This window comes from Tachyglossus aculeatus, chromosome X2 (assembly GCF_015852505.1).
Source record: "Tachyglossus aculeatus isolate mTacAcu1 chromosome X2, mTacAcu1.pri, whole genome shotgun sequence".
NCBI lineage: Eukaryota > Metazoa > Chordata > Mammalia > Monotremata > Tachyglossidae > Tachyglossus > Tachyglossus aculeatus.
Genome location: NC_052100.1, coordinates 12,549,124 through 12,572,717, shown reverse-complemented (window position 1 = coordinate 12,572,717; position 23,594 = coordinate 12,549,124). Strand labels below are relative to the sequence as shown.

The 23,594-nt window shown below is 52.9% G+C and overlaps 1 protein-coding gene across 7 annotated transcripts in view; it reads left to right on the top strand.

Moving 5' to 3' along the window:
* The window catches only part of NFIC (nuclear factor I C), a 120,158-nt gene extending 97,243 nt beyond the window's left edge, over nucleotides 1-22,915 (top strand). For 2 of the 7 annotated variants that reach the window (XM_038770814.1, XM_038770811.1), the window contains exons 8-11: nucleotides 91-275; nucleotides 827-986; nucleotides 2,658-2,743; nucleotides 18,719-22,915. In XM_038770814.1, coding sequence (XP_038626742.1) covers nucleotides 91-275; nucleotides 827-986; nucleotides 2,658-2,743; nucleotides 18,719-18,736 — 449 coding nt within the window. In that variant the 3' untranslated portion in view covers nucleotides 18,737-22,915. Of the gene's footprint in view, nucleotides 1-90; nucleotides 276-826; nucleotides 987-2,657; nucleotides 2,744-16,536; nucleotides 16,598-18,718 lie in introns of all 7 variants that reach the window. The other 5 variants (XM_038770813.1, XM_038770812.1, XR_005457180.1 and 2 more) reach the window with 5 other exon arrangements.
* The last annotated feature ends 679 nt before the right edge of the window (nucleotides 22,916-23,594 follow it).

The following is a 23,594-nucleotide window of genomic DNA, read 5'->3' as shown; positions in this document are numbered from 1 at the left end:
TCACCATCTTTACAGTCGGCTAGGAAAGCTGGAGGGGCAGCGTCTGAGCCCCCAGGGCTGGCAGCAACTGGTCCCTCCTTCTCTCCACAGGCATCGCCCGGAGCCCACACCCTTCCTCCACACTGCACTTCCCTACCACCTCCATCCTGCCCCAGACGGCCTCTACCTATTTCCCCCACACCGCCATCCGCTACCCACCTCATCTCAACCCCCAGGACCCTCTTAAAGACCTCGTCTCATTGGCCTGTGACCCGTCCAATCAGCAGCCAGGACCGGTAAGGAGGGGTGGGGGGGGAGCTGTGGGAAGAGCAGGGCTGGGGCGGGAGGGGGTGTGTGGAAGTGACACCTCTCCTAGAGAGGTGGCCAAAGAGAAAGCCCCAAGGACCTGATGCCAGATAGCGCAGTGGTTCTGTGACGTTGAGAAGGATAATCCGCTGAGATCCACCAAACTCGTAACACCCCTGCCCAGAGGCCTGGTGCAATCCATTATCTCCAGACCCCACTTCCGTCCCTGTTGCCCTCCTTGGCGCTGGACCAGGAAGGGTAGAGAGGCCCGTGGGCAGGTCCAGGGAGCCTGAGGTCCCTCTCTGGGTGTGAGCCTCCTGGGTAGGGAGTCAGGACAGGGCCGGACCTCTCCGGCAGGTTGAGGCTGTGGCATGGAGCTCCTAATGATGCCATCTCTAGGGCACATCCCTGAGAGCATCTGCACCCCCACAGGAGGTGGAGGAGACAACTGGGCACCTGGCCCATGTGACTTCTACCCAGCCGCCCCCAAAGGGGCGCCCCCTGGGTCCCCACCTAACCACTTTGTCTCTCTGTTCCCCAGTTAAATGGAAGTGGCCAAGTCAAAGTGCCCAGCCACTACATTTCCACCCAGATGCTTGCACCACCACCGCCCCCGGGCATGCCCCGGCTGGCCATCTCCCCCGACACCAAATCTGCCACCACGACTTCTGAGGGAGGAACCTCGTCGCCGACTTCACCCAGTAAGCACGAGAGCGGTGCCCGTGGTGGGGAGGGCGGCACAGTCGGGTACCCCCTCTCTCCCCGGTGCACCGGCCTTCCCACCCTCTTGCCCAACTGGGAGTGGGCCCATTTGGGCCCTGGGATCAGCTCTCCTGGCACCAAGTGCCAGGATGGACCCCCCATGTGGGTGTCTTCCAGCTCTCTCCCCATGAAGGCTCTTAGGCAAAACGAGTTTGGTGGCTCTCAGCCCAGTTCCCAGAGGGCAAGCAGCTCCGTCATACACACCACTGTACTGACTGGCACTTGCTCCGAGCCCTCTGCCCTTCCCCAGAGTCTGTGACATGGTGGAGGGGGCAGAGAAGGGGCCTGAGGAAGACTGGTTGCTCTCCTTGGGCCTTCAACCGGTGCCGCCGGGATCAGGCTCCTTTGTAACCCCTAGAGCCCCGGTGGAGGAAGAGACCGGCACCTGTGCAGGTTTGCTAGGGAACCAGATGCTGTGCATGGCTGAGAACCACTGGCAGCGATAGCTCCTCTTCCCCACCCCCCCCACCCCGCCTCCCTTCTCCCCTCTCCTCCCCTTCCTCTCCTTCCCCCCTCCCTTTCTCCTCTCCTCCCCAGTGCTTGTCTTCAGCCTAAAACGAGGAGCGCCCCCACCCCCACGCTGCCCAGGCAGTTCTCTAGGGGTTTGGCAAGCTTCGGTTTCGTACTCCCTCCTACTTAAACTGTGAGCCCCGTGGGGGACAGGGTCTGTATCCAACCTGATGATCTTGTCTCTGCCCCAGCGCTTAGGGCGGTGCTTGGCACATGGTAAGGGTTTAACAAGTACCATGATTATTATTTGGTTTGGGACCGATTAACCGAACAAGGATTTACCTCTGGCCAGTGGTGGCAGGGGAAGAGAGACATGGGCCAGGGAGAGAAAGCCATGGGTAAACCAGCCTTTAGCCCCTTGGAGGCCCAGAAAGCAAATCAAGAGAGCTTGGCTGGGGCACTGAGGATACCGCGGGGGAAGCCAGACCGAACCAGTGACTCCTTCCGTCTCTAGTGTCCCCCTTCCAAGACTGATCCCACCTGTCCCGCTGCATGAGACTGGGGCCGGTGCCCTGGGTCCCCACCCCTTCCCTACTGCTCTCTCCCCTTCCCTCCTGATCCCTGGGGCCGAGAGCCTGTCTGCCTCTTGGTTCCAGGCTGTCTGAACCTGCCATTTCCCAGTGGAATTCGGGAGTGAATTATTTACACGCCAGTGAAATTTAATCGCTGAGATTTTAATATACACACACACGCGCGCATATATGAATGTGTGTATATATATATGCATGTACACATATAGAAAAATGAATAAATAACATCCACTTAATTATTCATAGAACGGGTGAAGGACTTGGGCCCAGATAGGAGAAGGAAGTGAGGAGTTGAGGGGCAAGGGTGGCTGCTTAATATTTCATGGGTGTCGATGAATTATGAATTTTTCATCCCCTCCCTTGCGTCAGTAAGTGTTCAGAGATGCTCTGACCCCAGGGGTTCTGAGTAGGGGAAGGTACCACTTTTCAGCCCTGGCGGGTCACAGCGAACTTCCACGTGACCCTGCCGGGTTGCCAATCCCCAGAAGCACGAGGGCCAATTTTTTGCCATCTGCCCAGGCTCCCTGGTTGACATCTTGCTAACGGGCTATGGGTTTCTTTCCTCCACAGCCTACTCTGCACCGGGCACACCCCCTGCAAACCGTTCCTTTGTGGGATTAGGACCAAGGGATCCAGGGAGTATTTATCAGGCACAGGTAAGAGCTGAGAGGGAGAGGGCAAGCGTTGGGAAAGGGAGGGGAAATCGGTGACAGAGCAAGGAGACCTGAAAGAGGCAAAAGCCTCCCTCTTCCCCGCCCCCCCGCCGCCGCCGCCCCCAGTCCCTCAAGATCCACCATCCCAACAACCTGCCAACAGCCCTCCCTTCCCACTCCCAGGACACTGTTTACTGACCCGAGCCACATTAGGCAGAATTCTGCGGTGGGACTGGTGGTAGAGGGGTCTGGAAGGGACCACCCTTCTCCCAGGGGCGGAGCACAGCAGCCACTGGGGCAGCACAGTGTTAAGTCACTTTGGCAGGAGACGTGACTGTGGCCCTGATGAGGCAGGGCAGGAGGCCGTGGGCCAGCTGGAGGGTATGGGATGGCATTAGCCAATTTGTACTTCCCAAGCGCTTAGTACAGTGCTCTGCACACAGTAAGCGCTCAATAAATACGATTGATGATGATTAGCCCTCTAAAGAACTCAATCTGCCTTCCCCTGATTGATGCTCGAGGAGCAAGTGGGTATATGGGAGAAGGGACAGCGCCCTCTCCTGGTGCTTCAAGAGTGCGTTGAGCAGAACCAGGGTGGTGGAGGAGCTGGGGTGGGGGGTTATTCTTCTAGGGCCTGTCCACCTCGTAGCAAAGGCCTTTGGCAGGTCTCCTTTTCCTCCAAATACGAGGATGGAGGGGTCTCCTATGCCCCTGCTCATTTCTGGCATCCTCTGTAATCCTAAACAAAAGACCCAGTTGTCGTTCCTCCCCTTCCACCAAACCCCCTTCCTCTGGCTGGATGCCAAGCCTCCTTTGCCAGCTGATGGGCACACTCCAGAATTTTCCTGGAAATCTCCCACCTGGGCTCTGGTTAGCCCCTTAGGCACCGAGGGGATTCCCGGAGAGACAATAGACAGGCGAGTTCCAGGGAATTGGGTGGTTCCTGGCCTTTTTACAGGTTCTAACTCATGAGGACCGTTGGCAGGGAAAGATGAACCTACCGCTGGGTGTTCGGGGGGAGAAGGGGGTGGGCATGATGGCAACAGGGGGAGCGAGAAGCAGTCAGACAGACACCCAGACGGCCAGGAAGAGCTGGAAGCCAAGACACAGGGGACCCAGGGGTCACTTGTTATGGGAGATGACCTCTTACTTAACGTTGTTGTTATTGAGTGAATGTTGATTGGCAGAGGCAGCTGGGGTGGGGGGTAGAGGGTCAAGATTGAGGCTGTTCCATGTTTCAGTTTCGCCATCCCTGCAGGACTGTCCTGCCCGTGGGGCCTCTGCCCTGAATGATTGAGATAGTGTTTGGAGTTCTGCCCAGGACAAACAGCCCAGGGAAGATTGAGGTGGTGGACGGAGGGGGAGCATGATTGTCTGCAGAATTGTGGAGGTTGGGTGCAGGTTGGGTCTGATTCCCAGGCTTGCATGGTCACTCTTGGGGCATGACTGGAGTTGGCTGGCCTTTGCCTGGGCTGCTTAGGACAGGCTTTCCATGGAGATAATTTCTCCCCTTCCCCATATATAAACTGTAGGGTCCCTCCAGCTCTTACCCTGAGGTAGGACCAGTTTGAAGGTCTGCCCCAAAACAGAGGCAGAACCACACGTTCCGTGGCGCAGGTGGTTGGAGTTGGCGGGGTGCGGAGGTGGCAAGGGAAGAGATGGGACTGGGAACTAACCCTGCCTGTCAGCCCTGGCCTCTGCCCCAGCCTCAGACTAGGGGTATCTGCCCCCTCGAGCACGTGGACTGCTGGCACTCCTTTTCTGGGCTTCCTGCCTCTCCCGACCATGCTGGCACACTTTCTGGGCTAGCCTTGGCTCAAATCACTGATCCTAGTTTAGAGTAATTGTTTTCCTACTATAAGACCAGAAAACTGACCAAACTATAACATTTTAACCGCTCCTTGGGAAGTACCCAAAATGTAAAATGAATGAAATCTACCCTCTTTTTCACTCACCTGGCCTAAATGGGTGAATAGGGAAGGGGCCTCTTGGCAGGTTTGCTGGGGTTGGATTGGCATCTTGAAGAGGAAGGTCGTTCTTCCCAAATCTGTCCTGTCCAGCTAGTCTGGCCAATGTGACTGAGAGGCAGGAAGAGCTTGGGAATGGGAGGGAAAGGGATACTCAAGCAGGTGTGTGTGGTGGGGCTGCGCATTTGAATATGGGTTCTCGAGTGAGGTGGGTAAATTCAGACTGAGTTGGGGTGTGGCTCCTGGCCTTTCTGCCAAGCCCACTCAAGGGAGCCGTGTCCTAAGCAGAGGGCCGGAACCACCCAGATCCCACCCGGATTCAGCTCTTCAACACAATGACTTGGCAGCTCTTGGGGCTGCCTGGAGCTGGAGAGGACAGTCCAGCTGGCAGCCACCTAGCCAGCTAGGGCCCGGGTTCACATTTCTCAGCCAGCCGGGAACCCCAGCCTGGCCCAAAAAGGTGGCTCAGAGGAGCACTTGGCCCCCTGGGACCTCTGCCACCACACTCTGGACCATCAGCAGGGGAACCACCAATTGGCAGCTGCTTTCTGACTGCCCAAAACCTTTTCAGTCCTAACCTCCATTAGTTAAAAACTCGAGACAGTAGATCTGCCTGGAATTTTCCTTGAAAACAAAGTGGGCAGTGGGGCAAGGGAGGCCGAGGACCATCCGGTCATATATAGGGCACAAAGGCAATAGTTAGGGAACATCAGACTGGGTAGTGTCTCTGGGGAAGAGCCGAGCCTGGGTGAAATCCAGATTCACACTGTGTTCCTTCACTGTGGCTTGGCTCCCCTGGGGCTACTTACTGAGCGTCCAGGTGCAAGGAGCTGTTAGATCCCTTGGCACCTGGGGAGGGGGGCAAGGCAGCTCTCCACCAAACCCTGCCCTCAACTGCTCCTGTAAGGGCCTCCCTCCCTCCCTCTTTCTGCTCCCCGGTCCAGCACAGATCAAGCAGAGCCCCTCTGAGCGGGTTATTTTCTACCATTTCAGAGGGGAGAGGGGAACCTTACCCATCAGCTGGACTTTATCCCTAATTACTCAATGTCTTTATTCCACCAGCCCGGAGCCCCTGTCCTTAAAAATAAACAGTAAGTGTGGGTGGTGAAGCTGGGTTATTGAGCCGCCTCTGAGGTGGGGTGAGCAGTGTGGTTTCGCAAGCTAAGTAGAGGTCCGTCTGGTGAGGCCGTGGAAGGGGGATCCAAAACCCCAGTTGGGGATTCCTTCGGTGCACCGTGCACTAGCGGTTTTGTTTTCCCGGCCCAGAGATCTGAGCTCTCCAGTGTCGGAAGCTCCTTGTGGGCAAGGGATCGTGTCTACCAACCCTGTCGTACTGTATTTTCCCAACCGCTTAATACAGCTCTCTCACTCAATAAAAATCCTTTATTGATGGATTGAAGCGTGCCTAGTACAGCACTCTGCACCCAGTAGATGCTCAGTAAATACTGCTGATTGATGTGAATGCCCTAGAGATGGGATTTCTCCTGGGACAGGCCCGAGGAGATTCACAACCAAGAGAAAGCAGCCGATTTGGGGGAACAGGGCTCCTTAGATCCTCTCTCTTTTTTCTCCTCCCTGTGCCCCACCTCTTTCTGATCCCCTTTGCCCTCATCCCACCCTCACTCTGTGCCTTCCTTCCCTTCTTCCCACCCTGCTTCAGAGTCCGTTTGTCAGTGCCTTGGTGTCTCTGCCTTTAGAATGTGTGTTTATCCACCTCTCACAGATGGCTCCCCTCTGGTGGTTCTTTGTCTGTTGGGCCCTGTTTTTCTATCTCCATGGGAAGGCACCTGCCTCTCTGACTCCTGTCCTTCTTTCTCTCTGAGGCGCTGTTCTTGCCCTCTCCTACCCCCATCTCTCTGCCACTCATTCTCTCCACTGGTTCCTGCCAGCTTCTAGTCTCAGTTGCTTGGAGAGACTGCAGGCCCCCAGCTTCCTGCCTTTGGCAGTCAGAGGCTGGGAATGTCCTAATTGCTTCAGAAACCAAAGCTAATAAAAAATAAATAAAAAAATGTAAAAAAAAAAAAAAAGGCTGCTCTGCCCACTTAACCCTTTCCCAGGCCCCCGGTCCCCTCCAGGATGTTCTCTTGAAACCACCTGGCTTTTAGAGGAGTGGCATTCAAACTCATGACTAAAATGAGATGTTTCGGTTAATTGTGGATTTCAGTTATCCACACTTCCCCTATTCCCCCACCTCCTCCCCACGACCCGCAGAAAGTGAACTGAGTAAAATATGCTCTCTCTGCTGCACAAGGCAGACTGAATATGGTGCTGGGTGCGTGTGTCTGAGTCGCTGGGTACCAAATTCGTCCAAATTCTGATTGATTGATTGATCGATTGGGTTTCGATAACCTTTTTCTTCCAAAGAGGCCTTATCAGGGGTGAAATTTTTTTAAAAAAAATCTCTATGGGGAATAGCTCTACTGCCCAAGGCAGTGGCGGGGGCAGGAGGGACAGGAGAGGCAGACACAGGGTCAGTCCGCCGCCAGGAGATCACCTCAACTACAGAGGGCAAGGAATGGAGCTGCCACCTTAAGTACACCTCCAACCTTGGCCTCTTCCAGCTCTGAGGGCTCTGGGTCAATGTGGGAGTGGCGGAGCTAGGGCTCCTGAGCCAGCAGGGGCTGGGGGCAGGTCCCCATTGATAGAGGCACCGCTACCACCAATGCACTAAAACCAATTTTCACACCGGAACAGCCATTTCAGATTATTTGACCAGGACCCGGTTCCGGCCCATTCCGGTTTACTTCCAGCTCTGGGCCTTCAAATTTGGCTAATGACTTTTCCAGCGCTCCGTCCTCATATCCTAACCCTGAAATCATTGTGGTGTTTATTAAGCATTTACTATGTGCCGAATGCTGTACAAGATCGTCAGCCATAGTTTCTGTCTCAAAATGGGTAGGGAGAGTGGGGCCAGGAGGAAAATGAGCAAACGAGTAGGGTAGGAAACAAAGAGAATATTCAGGGAAGACTACAGAACACATCAAGTTCTCTTTCATTGTAGGTAAAAGCCAGAGTATGTGGGTAACGTTCCTCCCTCTTCTTTACTACTGCCGCTCTTCCTCCCTCCCTTTCTCCTTCCCTGGGCTCTCTTCCTCCCTCTTTATCTCCTTTCCACTTCCTCTCCCCGATCCCCGCCACTATCTGGTGGGGTTAGTTAGGAGTTTTTCCAGAATTGCAAATCACTATCTCCCTTTGGTTGAATAGACAGCAGAATAGAACAGCAGGGGCCCAGGAATGAGTTCTTGGCTTTGGATCTGTAGACGGCGATGATGATGACAATAATAATTAGTAGTAGTAGTAGTAGTAGCAGTAGTATTAACAATAATAATACTAGTATTATTTGTTAAGCACTTACTATGTGTCCAGCACCATACTAAGCACTGAGGTAGATACAAGTTAATCAGGTCAGACACAGTTCCTGTCTCACATGGGGCTCGCAGGCTAAGTAAGAGTGTTGAATCCCCATTTTACAGATGAGGAAACTGAGGCCCAGAGAAGTGAAGCGCCTTGCCCAAGGTCACACAGCAGGCAAGTGGCAGAGCCAGGATTAAGCCAAGTGGCAACAGCACTAGGGAGTGCTAGGGAATCTGAGGACATAGGTTCTAATCCTAGCTCTGCCACTTGTCTGCTGTGTGACCTTGGGCAAGTTACTTAACTTCTCTGGGTGACCTTGGGCAAGTTACTTAACTTCTCTGGGCCTCAGTTACCTCATCTCTAAAATGGGGATAAAGACTGTGAGTCTCATGTGAGACAGGGATTGTGTCCAACCTGATTGTCTCATATCTACCCCAGCGCTTGGCACATAGCAAGTACTTCACAAATGCCATAATTATTAATTATTATTACCCAGGTCCCCAGACTTCCATGCCCGGGGTCTTTCCGCTAGACCAATCTGCTTGTAGTTCCACGTCATGAGCCTGCAGAAGTGCCAGTCTAAAGCCAGGGCTAGGGGCAGTAAGGCCCTCCCTATCTTGCCTTTATGCTGACTGCCCAGTGAGAAACTGAGGGTTTCCACCGGCCTTGTGAGAAGCAGTTCCAGGGAAAATGGGAGAGCTGGAACCCCCCCAGCAAACTAAGCCCTGTCTGTCCCTCGGGGTCCTGGGAGAGCTCCAGGAACATTCAGAGACATCACTGTTGCCAGCTGTCTCTGGGCACACTGACCACTTGCAGGTTTCACTTACTGAGAGATGCTGCTATCCACCATGCCCAAAGCAGGCACTGTCCCCTGCCTAGCCCTCCCCTACGGGGGGACTCTCCCTCCCTCCTTCCACCTCCTTTAGTCATCAATCACCAGCTGCTTTGGGCTGCTCTGACAGAAGGAGAGGGCAAGCAGCCTGGGAAGCAGCATGGCCTAGTGGCAAGAACCCGGGCTTGGGAATCCGAGGACATGGGTTCTAATCCCGGCTCTGCCACTTGTTTGCTGTGTGACTTAACTTCTCTGTGCCTCAGTTACCTCATCTGTAAAATCGGGACTAAGACTGTGAGCCCCACGTGGGACAACCCCATTACCTGGTATCTACCCCAGCGCTTAGAACGGTGCTTGGCAAATAGTGAGCGCTTAATAAATACTAAAATTATTATCATTATTATCCTGTCCTGGATCCCATCAAACACCCTGAATGGAATTAGTAAGGGTGAAACTTGGGACTAGTTCCTTCACGGTTGGGGGCATGTGTCTCAGTTACCTCATCTGTAAAATAGGGAGTAAGAATGTGAACCCCATGTGAGCCCCCTCCTTCCTCTCCCCCTCCTCCCCCCTCCACCCCCCCCGCCTTACCTCCTTCTCCTCCCCACAGCACGTGTATATATGTATATATGTTTGTACGTATTTATTACTCCATTTATTTATTTTATTTGTACATATTTATTCTATTTATTTTATTTTGTTAATATGTTTTGTTTTGTTCTCTGTCTCCCCCTTCTAGACTGTGAGCCCACTGTTGGGTAGGGACCGTCTCTATATGTTGCCAACTTGTACTTCCCAAGCACTTAGTACAGTGCTCTGCACACAGTAAGCGCTCAATAAATACGATTGAATGAATGAATGTGGGACAGGCTGTGTCCGACCTGATTAACTTGGATCTACCCCCGTGCTTAGTACAGTGCCTGGCACATAGTAAACGCTTAGCTAAAACATTAAGAAAAAAACAAACAGAATGGACTACTGAGCAAGCCACCCGAGGGGACAGCTCGGTGGTGCAATCAGTCAATCAATGGTATTTATTGAATGCTGACTGTGTGCAGAGCACAGTACTAAGCTTTGGGAAAGCACAATGCAACAGAGGTGGTAGACACTATCCCTGCCCAAAAGGAGTTCACGGTCGACGGGGAGATAGACATTAAAATAGATAGGGGATAGGGGAAATAGTAGAGTACAAGGGTATTTACATAAGTGCTGTGGGGCTGGGGTGAGCTTCAAATGCCTAAGAGATCCACAGTCAAGTGCCTAGGTGATGCAGAAGAGAGGGGAGTGAAAGGGCTTAGTTTGGGAAGGCCGCTAGAAGGAGAAGGGATTTTAGGTTTAGGGTTTTAAAGATGGGAAGAGCAGTGAACTGTCGGATGTGAAGCGGGAGGGAGTTCCAGGCCCGAGGGAGAAATGGTGCAGTATTGATCTGAGCTGAGCTGGCTGCCATCCAGTAACCCATAGCTAATCTCCCTGCCCGGCCCTTCAAACTCATTCTGGCCAATATCCCATTAGACTCTGACACCACAAAATAAACAGGGGCTGTCCAAACAGGACCCTCCCCGTCTGCCTGTACCTCTCTCCTTAAAGGGTCTTGATGGGATTTCAGGCCCCCCCGGAACTTGGAAGACTCTCGATTTACTATTCTGCCCTGCTCAGCATTTCTCCCGCCCACAGCTCCACGGCTCTTCCCTATTTATTATTCATGCTTGTTTTCCTTTACTGGGCCGCACTAGGAAGGGCCCACTCCGTTTCCCTCTCCCTCCTGGCCAGGGTTTGGGCCTTACTTCCCGGCTGCTCAGTTTCATTCCCTTCTCTCTAACCCATCTGGTTCCCAAATCTCAGGCTTTCTGATCTGCTGTGAACCGGGATTACCAGAGGGAAATTTTTTTTTTTGGGGGGGGGGGGGGGGAGCGAGCGGCAGGAGGGTAGGTTTAAGCTCCCAGAGAAAACAAAGTGGAATTCCCATCTTTGACAAAGCTTGTGTTGTGATTTCTGCGTCTCTTTGTTTCTTGGGCCCCGTCTTCTCTGGCTTATGAACAGATTAGACAGCTTTTCCACCCCCAGCCCCTTCCCTCTCCCCAACCTCCTGGGTCAGCCCCCTCCCCGCCCCTCCTGTTTTAGTCCCCTGCTGCTCCCCCCACCCCCAAATCTGGCAACCCCGGAAGACCTCTCCTAGAGCTCTCCGCAAGAGATGGGGAGGCTTCTCTTCCCCTAGCCCCTGTGCTCCCTCCCTAACCGGCCCCCTCTAGCTTGGCCCACTGCTGCGTCCCACTTCCCACCAGCCTCTTCGGAACGAAGTGAGGAGGGGCTTAAGGGTTCCCACCATCATCAGGAAAGACTGAGGAGGCGTGGAGGGACCCAACACCCCTTCCGCTCCTTCTGAGAGTTGAGCGGTATCTCTGGAAGTGCGGAGAGAAAGGTCTGGTGGAAGGGGGTGAGTGGAGGAAGGAAGATGGACGGACAGGAGGACGGGGGGAGTGGGGAGGGGGGTTGGCATGCAGGCCAGAGGGAGGGGGCAGAGGGAGGAGTAAGGGGAAAAGGGGTATCAAAGCCAGTGGAGCCGCTTGCAAAGGGGAGGGTCACGCCTAGAGCCGTCTGGTTGCCAACGGAAACCAGACATGAGGTAATGGCAGGATGAACTTGAACTTGGGGTGGGGGTAGAGTGGGGGGGAGGCCCGGTCTGCCCGGATCAGGAAACAATAGTGCCCGGAGATCAATAGCAGTCCTAGCCTGGTTTTCTCTAGGTAAAGGCTAGTCGGACCCGTCTGGATTGATTTACACCTGATGTAGCTGCGAGGAACGGGCAGGCTCAGGTTACCTCTCCTCGGCTCAGCGTCCACCCAGCATCCGGCTAAGAAACAGCAGAGCTTCAGGCCGTCCCCATCCCTCCCATTTGGGCTTAGCAACAAGCCAAGTGGTGGCATGGAGGGAGCATCACCCCCATATCCCCGGCCTGCTTTGGGCGCTCTGACTTTCTGGAATGACTAAAGTCCCGATGAAGGAAGTGGGATGTGATAGTTTCTGAGATTTTTTTTATTTTATTTTATTTTTTTTTCATTTAAAGTGATGCGGTGTGTTAGGAATTCTCCCAACCCTGAACTGAGGGAGCAGGCCCATGAGATAAGAAAATCCTTCAGTCTGGGCTAGAGTTGCGACTTGCTGCCCCTTGGGATCAGGTCTAGGGGACCGGACTCTGACCTAATCATCAGGGCATTCCCACCCCTACTCTGTGTCGCTCTGGTAGACACCGAGGGTGGAGGAAGGGGTGAACAGACTGGGCTGACTCCCAGGGAGACTTAGCAGGGACACGTCCCAGTCATCTAAATGCAACAGGACACTGTGGCATGGAGCTGGCAAGTGGGTGACATGAAAATAAAAGTGTCTTGATTCCCCCATCGTGCCACCCCCTTCCCCCCCACACACTCTAAGCCCAAAAGGGAAAGGAAGAGCCCCCCACCCCTTACCCCAGTTCGGGCCTGGACACTAAAATCCCCACACAAACTCACACACACACACACACACAGAGGGGTACTGAGATCTGAAAGAAGATGGGGTCCAAGATATGAAATTTTGAAGTTTGGAGGAGGGGAACAAGCTGGGCAGATGGGGAGAAAATGAACCTATCGGACAGGGTATGAGTGGGTGAATGTGTGTTATCGGTGCATGCTGTTATAATAGCTCAAGGATCTGGACATTAAGGAACAGGACATGAGGTGATGGGGGTGAATAGGTGCAGTGAGGCACTGTGCAGGGATTTTACATTGGTAGAGATTATGGGCAGGTGGCTGTTCATAGAGTCATAGAGCTGGAAAGGACCTCGAGTGATTGTCTGCTCTAGACTCCCTGACTAATCCATCTGGGACAAATGGACGTCTGTTCCTTTTTCTCCAGGGATGGGGAGTCCACACCTCCCCCAGTAGACTGCTGCAGGGTTTAACCACTCTTTAGGGTGGAAGCTCTTCCTTCCTTATAGCTACAGGGCCGGCTTCAGACATCTGGCTGCCCAAGGCAGGGAGCAATTTGCCATCCCCCTTCTGTTCAGTATGATGTCATCACGTTACGCTGCGCGTGCGGGCAGCAGTCTGTCTGATGTCACCATATTACCGCCAGGAGTACACGCAGTGTTCTGTAGGAATCATTATGTTTTGATGTGTGTGCACATAGTGTAACGTGATGATGTATTGCGGAAGCCTGGCGGAACCCCCGGACCTAGGGAGCTTCTCCGGGGCGGACTCCTGGCTCACTCCATTGCATTCCTCTCCCACAGTTTCCGACTCAATCAATCAGTCACTCAATTGATGGTATTTATTGATTGATCTGGGCGCTTTTAAAATTTCAGCCACGGTCCCACAACTACCCTGATAGAGCTCTCTGAGGCAGTACAGTCTAAAGCCGGCCCTGTGTACCCACCTCAATTCTCGCTGAAGTTTAAGTCAATTTCCTTTTGTGTAGTTCTCTGGGGCCATGGAGAACAACTGGTGAAAATCCCTCATGATCTTGTAGACAGTAAAGTCACCCCTGCTCTTCTCCAGATCACCCCAGGTCCTTTAAGTCTTCCCCCTAGAAAGGGAAATGATCCCTGTAATCTTTGAACTGCTCTAGTTTCTTCACATCCTTTACAAAATTTAGTGAGCAGAATCAAGCACCATTCTCTTTGGAAGGATAGGGCAAAGAAGGATAATGTCTTGGATGTTGCAGATTGTCTTGTGCTGCTCTGTATCATGGGTTTTTTTGAAATACTCATATTTATCTTATTGTTGACTATGTTTTCCCCCCAAACACACACACACACACTCACCTGATCCTTCTTTTCTTCTGTATTTGCATCCAGCACGTATTTGCTCATCTTGCATTTGTGTATGATTTTTTTGCACCCTAATGTATTAACCTTGCATTTGTTCCCATTGAATTACAGTCCATGTTTAGAGTTCTTTTGTTTGGGTCACTTGGAGCCTTATTTCTGACTTCCAAGGTGTTAGCAACTCCAACACCTTTAGTGTCATCTCGAAACTTAATGTGCATATGCTTAGTTCCCCTATCAATCAATCAGTGGTATTTACTTACTGTGTGCAGAGCGCTGTACTAAGCTCTTCGGCGAGTCAAATACAACAGTGTTGGTAGACACGATCCCTGCTCATGAGGAGTTTGCAGTCTAGAGGGCGAGACAGACAGACATGGAGAAACAGCATGGCTTAGTGGAAAGAGCACGGGCTTGGGAGTCAAAGGTCGTGGGTTCTAATCCCAACTCCGCCACTTGTCAGCTGTGTGACCTTGGACAAGTCACTTCACTTCTCTGTACCTCAGTTACCTCATCTGTCAAATGGGGATGAAGACTGTGAACCTCACCTGGGACAACCTGATTACCTTGTATCTCCCCCAGCGCTTAGAACAGTGCTTGGCACATAGTAAGTGCTTAACTAATACCAACATTACATAAATAATTTACAGATATGTACATAAGTTCTGTGGGGCCAAGGGTGGGGTGAGTATCAAATGCCCAAAGGGCATCATGTGGGGGTTATGTTCCTGACAAACTGCGTAGAGGAAATCTTGTGCTCTAGAGTGTGTGCACCAGTTGACGGGCACCGCACACATGCACACAATCATTTCCTCTGCCATCGCCACCCATTCTCTACAGGTAGGACCCTTACTGGCAGAAGAACACTCCCAAAGTTCCTAACAGCCTCCTGTCCACAGCACGGAGTTTAAAACCAGCATTATAGAAGAATCAGTCATTAATCAATGATATCTACTGAGCTCTTACCACGTTCAGAGCACTTGGGGGAGGACAGTACAACAGATTTGGTAGACACGTTCCCTGCCCACAACATGCTTATAGTCTAGAAGGGGAGCCAGGCATTAATATAAACGAGCAACTGGATGTACTTACATTTCCTCACTTCCACTTACAGTTCATTGATGACACCTGGTCTTATTTTATTTCCCCTGACTAACACCCCCATGATTGATTCACCACATGGTGCCACTCGATATATCCACCCAGCTGGCACTGAGCCATCGATGCCCTTCGGGTGCCATCCTGGAGCCAGCTGGGTCCCCATCTAACCGTAGTATTTTTCAGGCCACGCTTGGTAGCTTGTCAGAGACAGTGTTAGGGACGAAATCATGTAGGGTGGAATCAAAAATCACACTGGAGTCTAGATAGGTTACACCTATCGCTTCTAAGTTGTCTGCAAGACATGTCAGTCGATCATAGAAGGAAATCAAATTGGTGGTCTGGCAATATTTACTCTTCCCCTGGTCTTGTTGAGTGCTTCCTAACAGCTTAAATTCTTCTAGGTGTTGAACACTGTGGGCTGAACATTGTCTTAGGCTCTTACCAGATGTCGACATCAAGCAGATGGTCTTCCCATGTTTTCAAAGCAGTCACAGCCCTTTTTCTTTTCCATCTGAGTCCAATGTCTAGTGACTTCTCCTGCAGCCCTCCTCCCCAGCTGCCGAGTAGTCTTCCAAAATGATGGCCAGTGGCTCCGCTGTAACATCCCCAGTTCCACAAGGCCCTGCTGATTCCCAGACAGCCAACCAGTGGTTTTAAGTTATCTTTTAACTATTTTCTTTCCCTTTTCTAGCTTGGCTTTCCACCCTCCCATCCTTCCATCCCAAGTGACACTTGCTCTGGTTCACTGGTGGCAGTTGATCTTTTACAACCAACAGAGGTGAAAAAAATTCCTTAAAAGCTTTTCAGGATCATCGGTTGTCTACCTTTCCACTTCCTGCGCGGGAGGGAGACAGTTTCCTTATACCACCTATGGCTAGGGCAGTTGAAAAATGTATACATTAATGCGGGGGCTACCTTCTTGAAGAATCTTACAGGGGAGAACCCGGGTTGGAGTACTTACACACTCCGTGGCACGTGCACACATATGCCTGACCGTTTCTTCCGACATCACGGCGCACTCTGGCCTGACGGCCTTGTGTTGTCGGAAGAACGCTCCCCAGCTGCTCAGTAGCATCCTCTCCAAAACGCAGAGTGAAAACATGTGTTGTGGGAGAACTGACTGCATGGGTTACCTTTTAGGTCTCATCTGAGCTGCATCTCCTTTCTGGCTTTAACCTTTCTAATCTTCTCCCTACACGATCATGCTATTTCCTTACATTCCTCTTCAGGAACCTAGCCTAATTTCCACCTTTTGTGGCTTTCCTTTTTGCCTTTCAGGGACTCCGTATGGTTCTGGGCTTAGCCGACTTGGGATCTTGTTCCCCTTCTGGTCCTTTCCCATTCATCACTTTGATTTGTTCCTGTGCTGCCAGAACTTTCTGTTTGAAAAACAGCCAGTTTTCTTTGACTCTTTGGCCTCTTCAGCTTCTTTCCACCAGCTCCTTCCTATTACTAGTGCTCTAAGCCTGTTCATATTTGCTTCCCTAAAGTTCATTTTCTTTTCCTTCCTTGCTGGACTTCTCCCCTTCCTTTCCTTTGGTTCTTGAATGTAGTCATTCTTATGATCCTTTCCACCCAGGTGGCCGTCCGCCTTTAGGTCCTTGACTAATTCTTCCTCGCTACAGAGAATCTGAAAAGGGTGTTTGTCTTAGTTGATTCCTCTCCTTTCTGAACTAGGAAATTGTCCACATTGCAATCCAAACACTTGTTTGATGATCTGTGACCTGCTAAATTGTTTTTCCAGCAGATATCTGGGTAGTTAAAAGTCCCCCATCACCACCAGATCCTGACCCCAAGCCACTTTGGTAAGTTGACCAAAGAAGGCCAACTGTGTGTTGTGTTTGGGGTGTGAGTAGATGTGTGCAGATATGTGTGCTGAGCGTGTGCATATGTATGTGTGAGCATGTATGTGCATGTGTGCAGCCCCATGCATGCATGTATATGTGCATGTGTGCAGGTGTGTATGAGTGTGTTGCATGCCTGTAGGTGAAATCCCCTCCCTTCCCAAGGACAGCATCTTAAGTCTCAGTTGTCTCTGCCAGCTCCAGAGGAGGCCCATGTGGGCTCCTTGGCTACAAATGACAGACCCTCAGAGGCTAAGTTCTAGTGACATGCACGCCTTCCTTCTCTCCCTCCTTCCCTGCCTGGGGTACCAGGCCGGCCCCGGGGGAGGAGCATCACAGAATGGGGAGCCTCCTTCTGCCCCCCCTCCCCCCCCCCCCCCCCAGACTCTGGAGACAGCGGAGCACTTGAGGGAGGATGGGGAGCTCAGGGTGATTCACCACGTCCCTGCTAAATCCCAGGCATAACCCCTTGCCAAACGCCAAGCTGCCAAAGGCTAAAGCCATGCCCAGCCCAGAAAAGGGCCAGGAACCAGTCCGGGTGTTGGGGCCACAGCCAGGAAACCACCGGAGAGGAGAGGGCAACCCCGTGCCAGCTATCGGCGGCTTCGTTCCTTTTCCTGGCCCAAGCTCAGTGGCTAATGAGAACAGCCCCCAAACCACACCAAAGGCTTGGCTGGCTGGCACAGGGCCCCTCCTCCTGTCCTCCCCCACCCCCCCCACCCCGGGCTCCGGTTTCTGGGGGCTGCTGGCACCCACACACTGCCTGTTAACTGGGAGGGAAGCTCTGTGATTATAGAGGAAACCGGCAAATTATAGACTTCAGTTCCAAGGATCAGAAGAAGCAGCCAAAGCCTAGGGAAGGATTCCAAACCCCACCCCACCACCCTAGGGCTCCCTCCACCACCACCCCCACATTTCCCCTTTAGCAGAATTTAACCCTCTGACTTCCCCAGCCCCTGGGATAACCCCCTCCCCACCTCCTTCCCCCCAGCCCACGAGCTAAGACTTGAGATGTGCTCTGAGATTCACAGGCCCTGGTGGATTCATGCAGAGAGGGTCAGTCCATCACCCAGCACACAAGCACGCCCATCCCAGCCACCCTTCCCTCCCCACTTCCCCCATGCTTACCCCCATCCTGGCAGGCAGAGCAGAGAGGCCACAGTCCCCACCCCACAAAAGCCCTGCCACATGCCAGAGAACTCCAAATAGCCATGGTGGCCTAAGGAGAGGAACCTGTGCCATCCAGGGGACATCGGAAACTGTCAGAGCCACTTGGAGGGGTGGAAGGGGAGGTCTCAGGGAAATAACTGGGAAAAATGGAAAGGGCCAAAGTAGGGGGGGAGGAAATTGCAACTTCCTTGTGCCACCTAGCCCCCAGGGCCAAGTCACGGCCCCTCGGGAGCTTTGTGAGGCACTAGCGTCACCCGCCGGGGGTCTTTCCTCTCAACACGATAGTTCTGTAGCAAGAGAAAACTGCAGACTCTAGCGGACCCAACGTGGGAATGGCCCAATCCCTGCACATGCATACCCCCGACTATACTCCCTACTCTCCTCCCCAAGAGCAGCAGCCCAGTCCCCGGTGCTCACTGGTGGGAAGGTGGCACAGCAAGGAGGGCAACGGGCAGTTAATGGCAGGGATGGCAGTAGGGTGAAGGGAAAAAAATATGGCTGAAGCCTCTGCAGAAATGAGTCTTTGGCAGCTGCCTCAAGAACCGGACCCTCATCCTGGCCCAGCTAATAGATGAAAGGAAGGAGTTTGATTATCCATTTTCTCCCCCCACACCTTCCTCTCCCCACCACTAATCACTTTTGGTTCTCATTGGCCCTAACTGAGCAATGACATGGACAGAGGCGTTCACAGGTTGAAAGGGTCGGAGGGTTGCAGGATCAAGGGACTGGATGGGATGGAATCAAGATTTGAGGACATCATGACAACACCAGCTTCTCTGATGCTGACCCATGTCTCTCTCTTCTCTCTCTCTCTCTCTCTCTCTCTCTCTCTCTCTCTCTCTCTCTCTCTCTCTCCCTCTCTCTCTCCCCACCCCCACCACCACCATCATATCCTTCCTTTCCTCCCTCCAGTCCTGGTATCTGGGATAACCGAAGCCTCCTCCGCATCTCCCTTCTCCCGGGTCTCGGAGATCCTGAAGGGAGGGAAAGGCAGCGCCCGGTCAAGGTTTTCGGCGGAGAGAAAAAGCGAGTGAGGAAGCAGCCCAGCTGCTGCCGCTACCACCACCCTACACAAAAGAAAAAAAAAGAAAAAAAGAAAGAAAAAAAAAAGAGGAAGAGAGAAGTTCAGACTTTCTCCAAAACCAACCAACCGACAAGCACGCAAGGCTAATCATCCAGTGGCCAGAGACACTGTTGCCCCATTGACCGATGCTGCCCTGGCCCAAGAACAGGCCCAGATCTTCCAGCAAGTGCTTAATCGCACCAGTCCCCGCAGGGGCCCAGGGCTCACTGCAAGCAGAATATGCAAAACAGCGGTGTTCTAACTTATCCGTTCCCTTGCCACCTGTGATGAGAGGACCTGTCTTGCCTCCCCATCATCTTCATCTCCTTGGGCCCGGTCAGCCACGTCGTTGGCATCAGGTGGGTCAAGGGAGCCTCCTGTTCACACCAAAGGCCTTTCCTGTGCCTAGGGATGGGGGGTTCTGACAAGAGAGGCAGGTAAATCTGGGTCTTGTTTTTTTTGTTCTCCCAGACGGTCCCAGCCTCTGGAAGGGAAGAGCTGGGCGCAGCTGGTGCATGCGGCTCCCCCCCACCCCGCCTGCTGTCTCTTGTCCCTCGCCCCCTGTCCTTCCCCTCTTTGGCAGGTGGGGCCACCTGGGCTCAGCCAGCGTCTGGATGGCGACCTTCCGATGGGGCTGGTGCCCTCGGCGCCCTCAGTGCCCTGCCCCTCTGGGCTCAGAAACGCCTACCGAGGTGGCCCGTCTCCAGTGGGGCTAGGGGCAGCAGTAGGGGAAGGGGGTAGGTGCTCAGAATGGCCCAGGTGGGGGCAGCTCGCAAAGTCCAGGGGTAGAAGGCGGAGGGAGGTGAGGCTTTGGGCACTGCAAGCCGGCGAGCACCAGCATTGGGCGGGGTGCGACGACTGTCAGGATCGGCTGGGCACCGGGCTTGGGAGTATGCTCTCAGTGGGACGTTTGGGTGATGTGAAAGGAACAGGTGTTTCTGGCATGAGGTTCTTTGACGATGGGATCCAGGAACTGACCCTGGCTGGACAAGAGGCAAGCATGCTGGCACCGAACCAAGGACAAATCTAAATTCTCCTCATGAAACAAGAGACTGATCACGGCCCCTCCATTTTCAGCCGCTTCTAATTTGGCCAAAGACCCCGATCCGTGCCCACCCATTCATTTCTGCCCCTTACCCCCACCCCTGCCCCACCCCCAGCCTTTCCGAATTGGTCTTTCGCCCCTGCTGGCGAACACCGTTTGAGAGAAATAGTCTTTATGCAGTTGCCTTAGACACAGCGAGTCCAGGTTCCGAGAGTCTCCTGCTCCAAGCCAGAGGTTCACAGTCTTTCCGAGCAGGGGCCTCTGGGCAGGTTGACTCTGGAAGGGCAGGTGGGCTGCTGAGAGGACAAAGAGTCGGAAAGAGAGAATCCCCCAGAAATCCCACACCTCACCTGACCCTGGGGTCAGGCTGGAGGAAAAGGACTGCATTGCACATGCCATTGGAAATGCACTTTCTAGGAAGGGGATGAAACAAGGGGGGAAAGTTGACTATCCGATCCCACTCGAACTGCCTCACCCCGATTTTCCATCCATCCCTGTTTCCTGTAGGATGGTGTCAGGAGACTCTCTGGGGCTCTGCCACCCCCGCCCCTTTGCCTCACCCCCACCATCGTATCCACACCCCAGGGGAAGGTGATACCCCGATTTTCCCTCTACAAAATATCTTTGAGTCTGTTCTCTCCAACATGCCTCCTTACCACTACCCCTTCCAGATTTAGTCCTCTCTGCTCCCCGGCTCTCTCCTCCCACCCTGGCTGGGAAGCAGAACAGGAGGGGTTAAAGTGCCTGAATTCTGGACCCCTACCCTCTCGGCTGGACGTGAGGGGAGGGAGCAGGGAAACCAGAGGGAGAAACCAGGCATGCCCCAGCCTCCTTTGCCCTCAGTACTGAGCTGGGACCCCTTCACCAGAGAGCCAGGGGCGTTGTGAGACCTGAGCGGTTGTAGTCATCCGAGGGCCCTGGTGTCCCATGCCATCCATGGTGGCTTCTGGGGCTGATTGCCTTCCTGCTCGGAGCCCCATCCAGGGAGGGATAGTTCAGCCACTGTCATCTCTTTCCCCCATTCATAGCTCCCCACCTTGGTCTTGACCATCTCCTCTGAGGGGCCCTGAGGGGGCCCCAGGAGCTCCTCCATCTGCCATGGGGTGGCCACTGGCTCCCGGCCGGCTTGAACGGCTCTTTGGCATCGGAGTCATAGGCCGCTTGCTACCTACCACCTGCCTTGTCCCGTTCTGTTGTCCCACTACTTCCAAATTCCTTCCCTCCCAAGGCCCTTTAGGATCAGGCTCATTCCTGGAGGGGCTCCTCCAGGAGCAAGATGCATGGGATTGCCTCTGGCCTTGGGGATCTTCTCAAGAAGAGTGTCAACCTGGAAAATACTTTCCTCTTCACCCCCAGCCTCATGCCCAGATTGACCAGATGGGGCTCGGTGGAGGTGGGTCAGGATTTGGACCGCTCCAGAGGTACGGGGCCCTCTTTCCATCCAGGCACCCCCTCTCTGCTAGTGCCTTACATCAGAGAACCAGGGCTCTGCTCCAGCCATCGTTCAGCTGGGGTCAAAGCCGGGCAGCTGAAGGGAACCCATTTGCACTTTGTTTTTCCATTTGGTGTCTCCCCTCCCGCTGTGGTGTCTCCCCTGGGAGAGAGGAACCACCACCACCACCCCCGTCCTGAGGAGAGAGTTATGGACTCAGCATCAGCGGGAGGTGCTGCGGGCCAGTTCTGCTGCGGGCAAGGTGCTGAGATCGAGAAAGACACATTTCTCCCCTGCTTGGAAAAACGTGCTGTTTGCAAGACCAAAACTGGAAGGGGAGTTATGCCTCAGCTTCTGTCCAGCCAACGCTGGGCGTAGGGCACCTGGCACACTAGTTAACACCTTCTGCCAGACCTGGGCATCTCTTAAACATTTCCGTTGATCCGCACTGATAACACTAAGCTCAGGAACCCAGACCTCAGCCTCCCCCTCCTTTCTGGCTGTTCCAGTTGGGGAAGAGTTAAGGGAAAGGCAAAGCCTTGGATAGCTTTGGCCCTTCTGCCCATTCCCACTATGGCCTGGCTGGAGAATGCAGCTTTGAGGAGGAAGAGAGCCAGAGAGAGGGAGATGAACAGGACAGAGATATGTGCCACCCCACCCCCAAACTCCTTGTCCATCAATGCATCTAAACACCCGCTCTTACTGAGGGGTGAAGCCTAATATCTCGTTCCTCCAGACAGCAAGGAACACTTCTTAAGAGGAACCAAAGGAATTGATTTTGAAGAGCTCCCTGGAGCAGATTTTTAGAGCTTCGAGATTCTGGCCTCTTTGCCCTTTCTTACAAACTCTCTTCCTTTCCCTTCCTCCACCTGATGCATCGGGATTCTCTCACTCAGCTTAGCAACAGGATTTTCCTCTCAAACAAGCACTGGGGCTTATAAAAACCAATTGACCCCAAAGCGAAAGACCAGAATGCTCTTTCCCTCCCTCTTCTGCCCCCTCACCCCGTGCCCCCCACCTCCACCCCATCACGGGTACCATATCTTCCCAGCTTTAGCAATGGTGAATTGGTCATAAACTGCCCAAGGTGATCTTTATGCAATTAACCTTGCCCCCAAAGCCTTGGTCAGGGTCCAGTGTGAACAGAAGCAAGAGCCTCTCTTTGAAGGAGATTGGAGAGGGGAGGGGGAACTGGAGTGAAGGGGAGGGGGACTTTATAGGTGCAGGAGATCTGACCTCGCAGAACTGAGCTGAGAGGGTGTTGGGACAGCAAGATGGTGGAGAGGGGAAAAATTAAACATACAGATAACTGCATGGTGCTTTAACAGGAACTCATGTGACCAGCTACAGGCTGATAAGTGCATGGCAGATTATAACTGGCTCTACCTTTTCCCCCAACCCCTCCTCTTAAAAAAAAAAAAAGATTATAAAAAAGTAAAAAAAATCCATGTTTCCTAATTTGCACGAAATTTTTTACCACATGATGTGCCTTGCCTTCTGAGAATAAGTATTAACTTTAATGATATCACCGCACAGAAATAGCTGCATGCACTGGCTCGTGTAGTTAAACAAAAAAAAAAAAATTGAAAAGGGGGACGTATTTCCATTTGTGAAACCATTCAGCATTTAGACCTCTGTTTCCGTTGAGCCCTCAGAGGGGCCTTCTGTACCATCTGTCTTGGTCACTTTCCTTTTCCCCTTGCCTTCTTCCCTCCCCTGAAGTAAAAATTTCCGAGGCTTAGGCGGGCATTTTGAAAACAGAAGTCACAGCCCTCCTGTGGAATCTCGAACACCTGGACTTTAACTGTCCCTAAAGCCATCAAAACTGCCATTTGTTCAGACACAAATGTGATGCCCCACCAAATTGGGAAGCCCACACCCAGAGCATCTCTCTGGGGCTCAGATTGGTGCTGGGAGCCCACGACCAAGAGAGAAGGCCTTTCTTCTCTCTTCCCGCCCCTGTCCAACCCTGGCCCTGGGTCTTGCCAAAATGGACAGTGGGCTACCCCTCCCATGAGTCTTTATGTCAAGTCTTTGAAACCATCTGTTGATGGATTCTTCTTTTTCTCTTCTAACTGACAACCTCCCCTTGTTACATGTCTTCCAGCTGTTAATGCGAAATGCATCCGGAATGAGAAATATGCAATACCTGTTTTGTCTATATCAATAGGTCTTTTAGCTAAGATTCTCGATGACTAACTGATCTGAAGCAGGAGGGGAGCATGGGTGGGGGTGGGGGGGGAGCGGG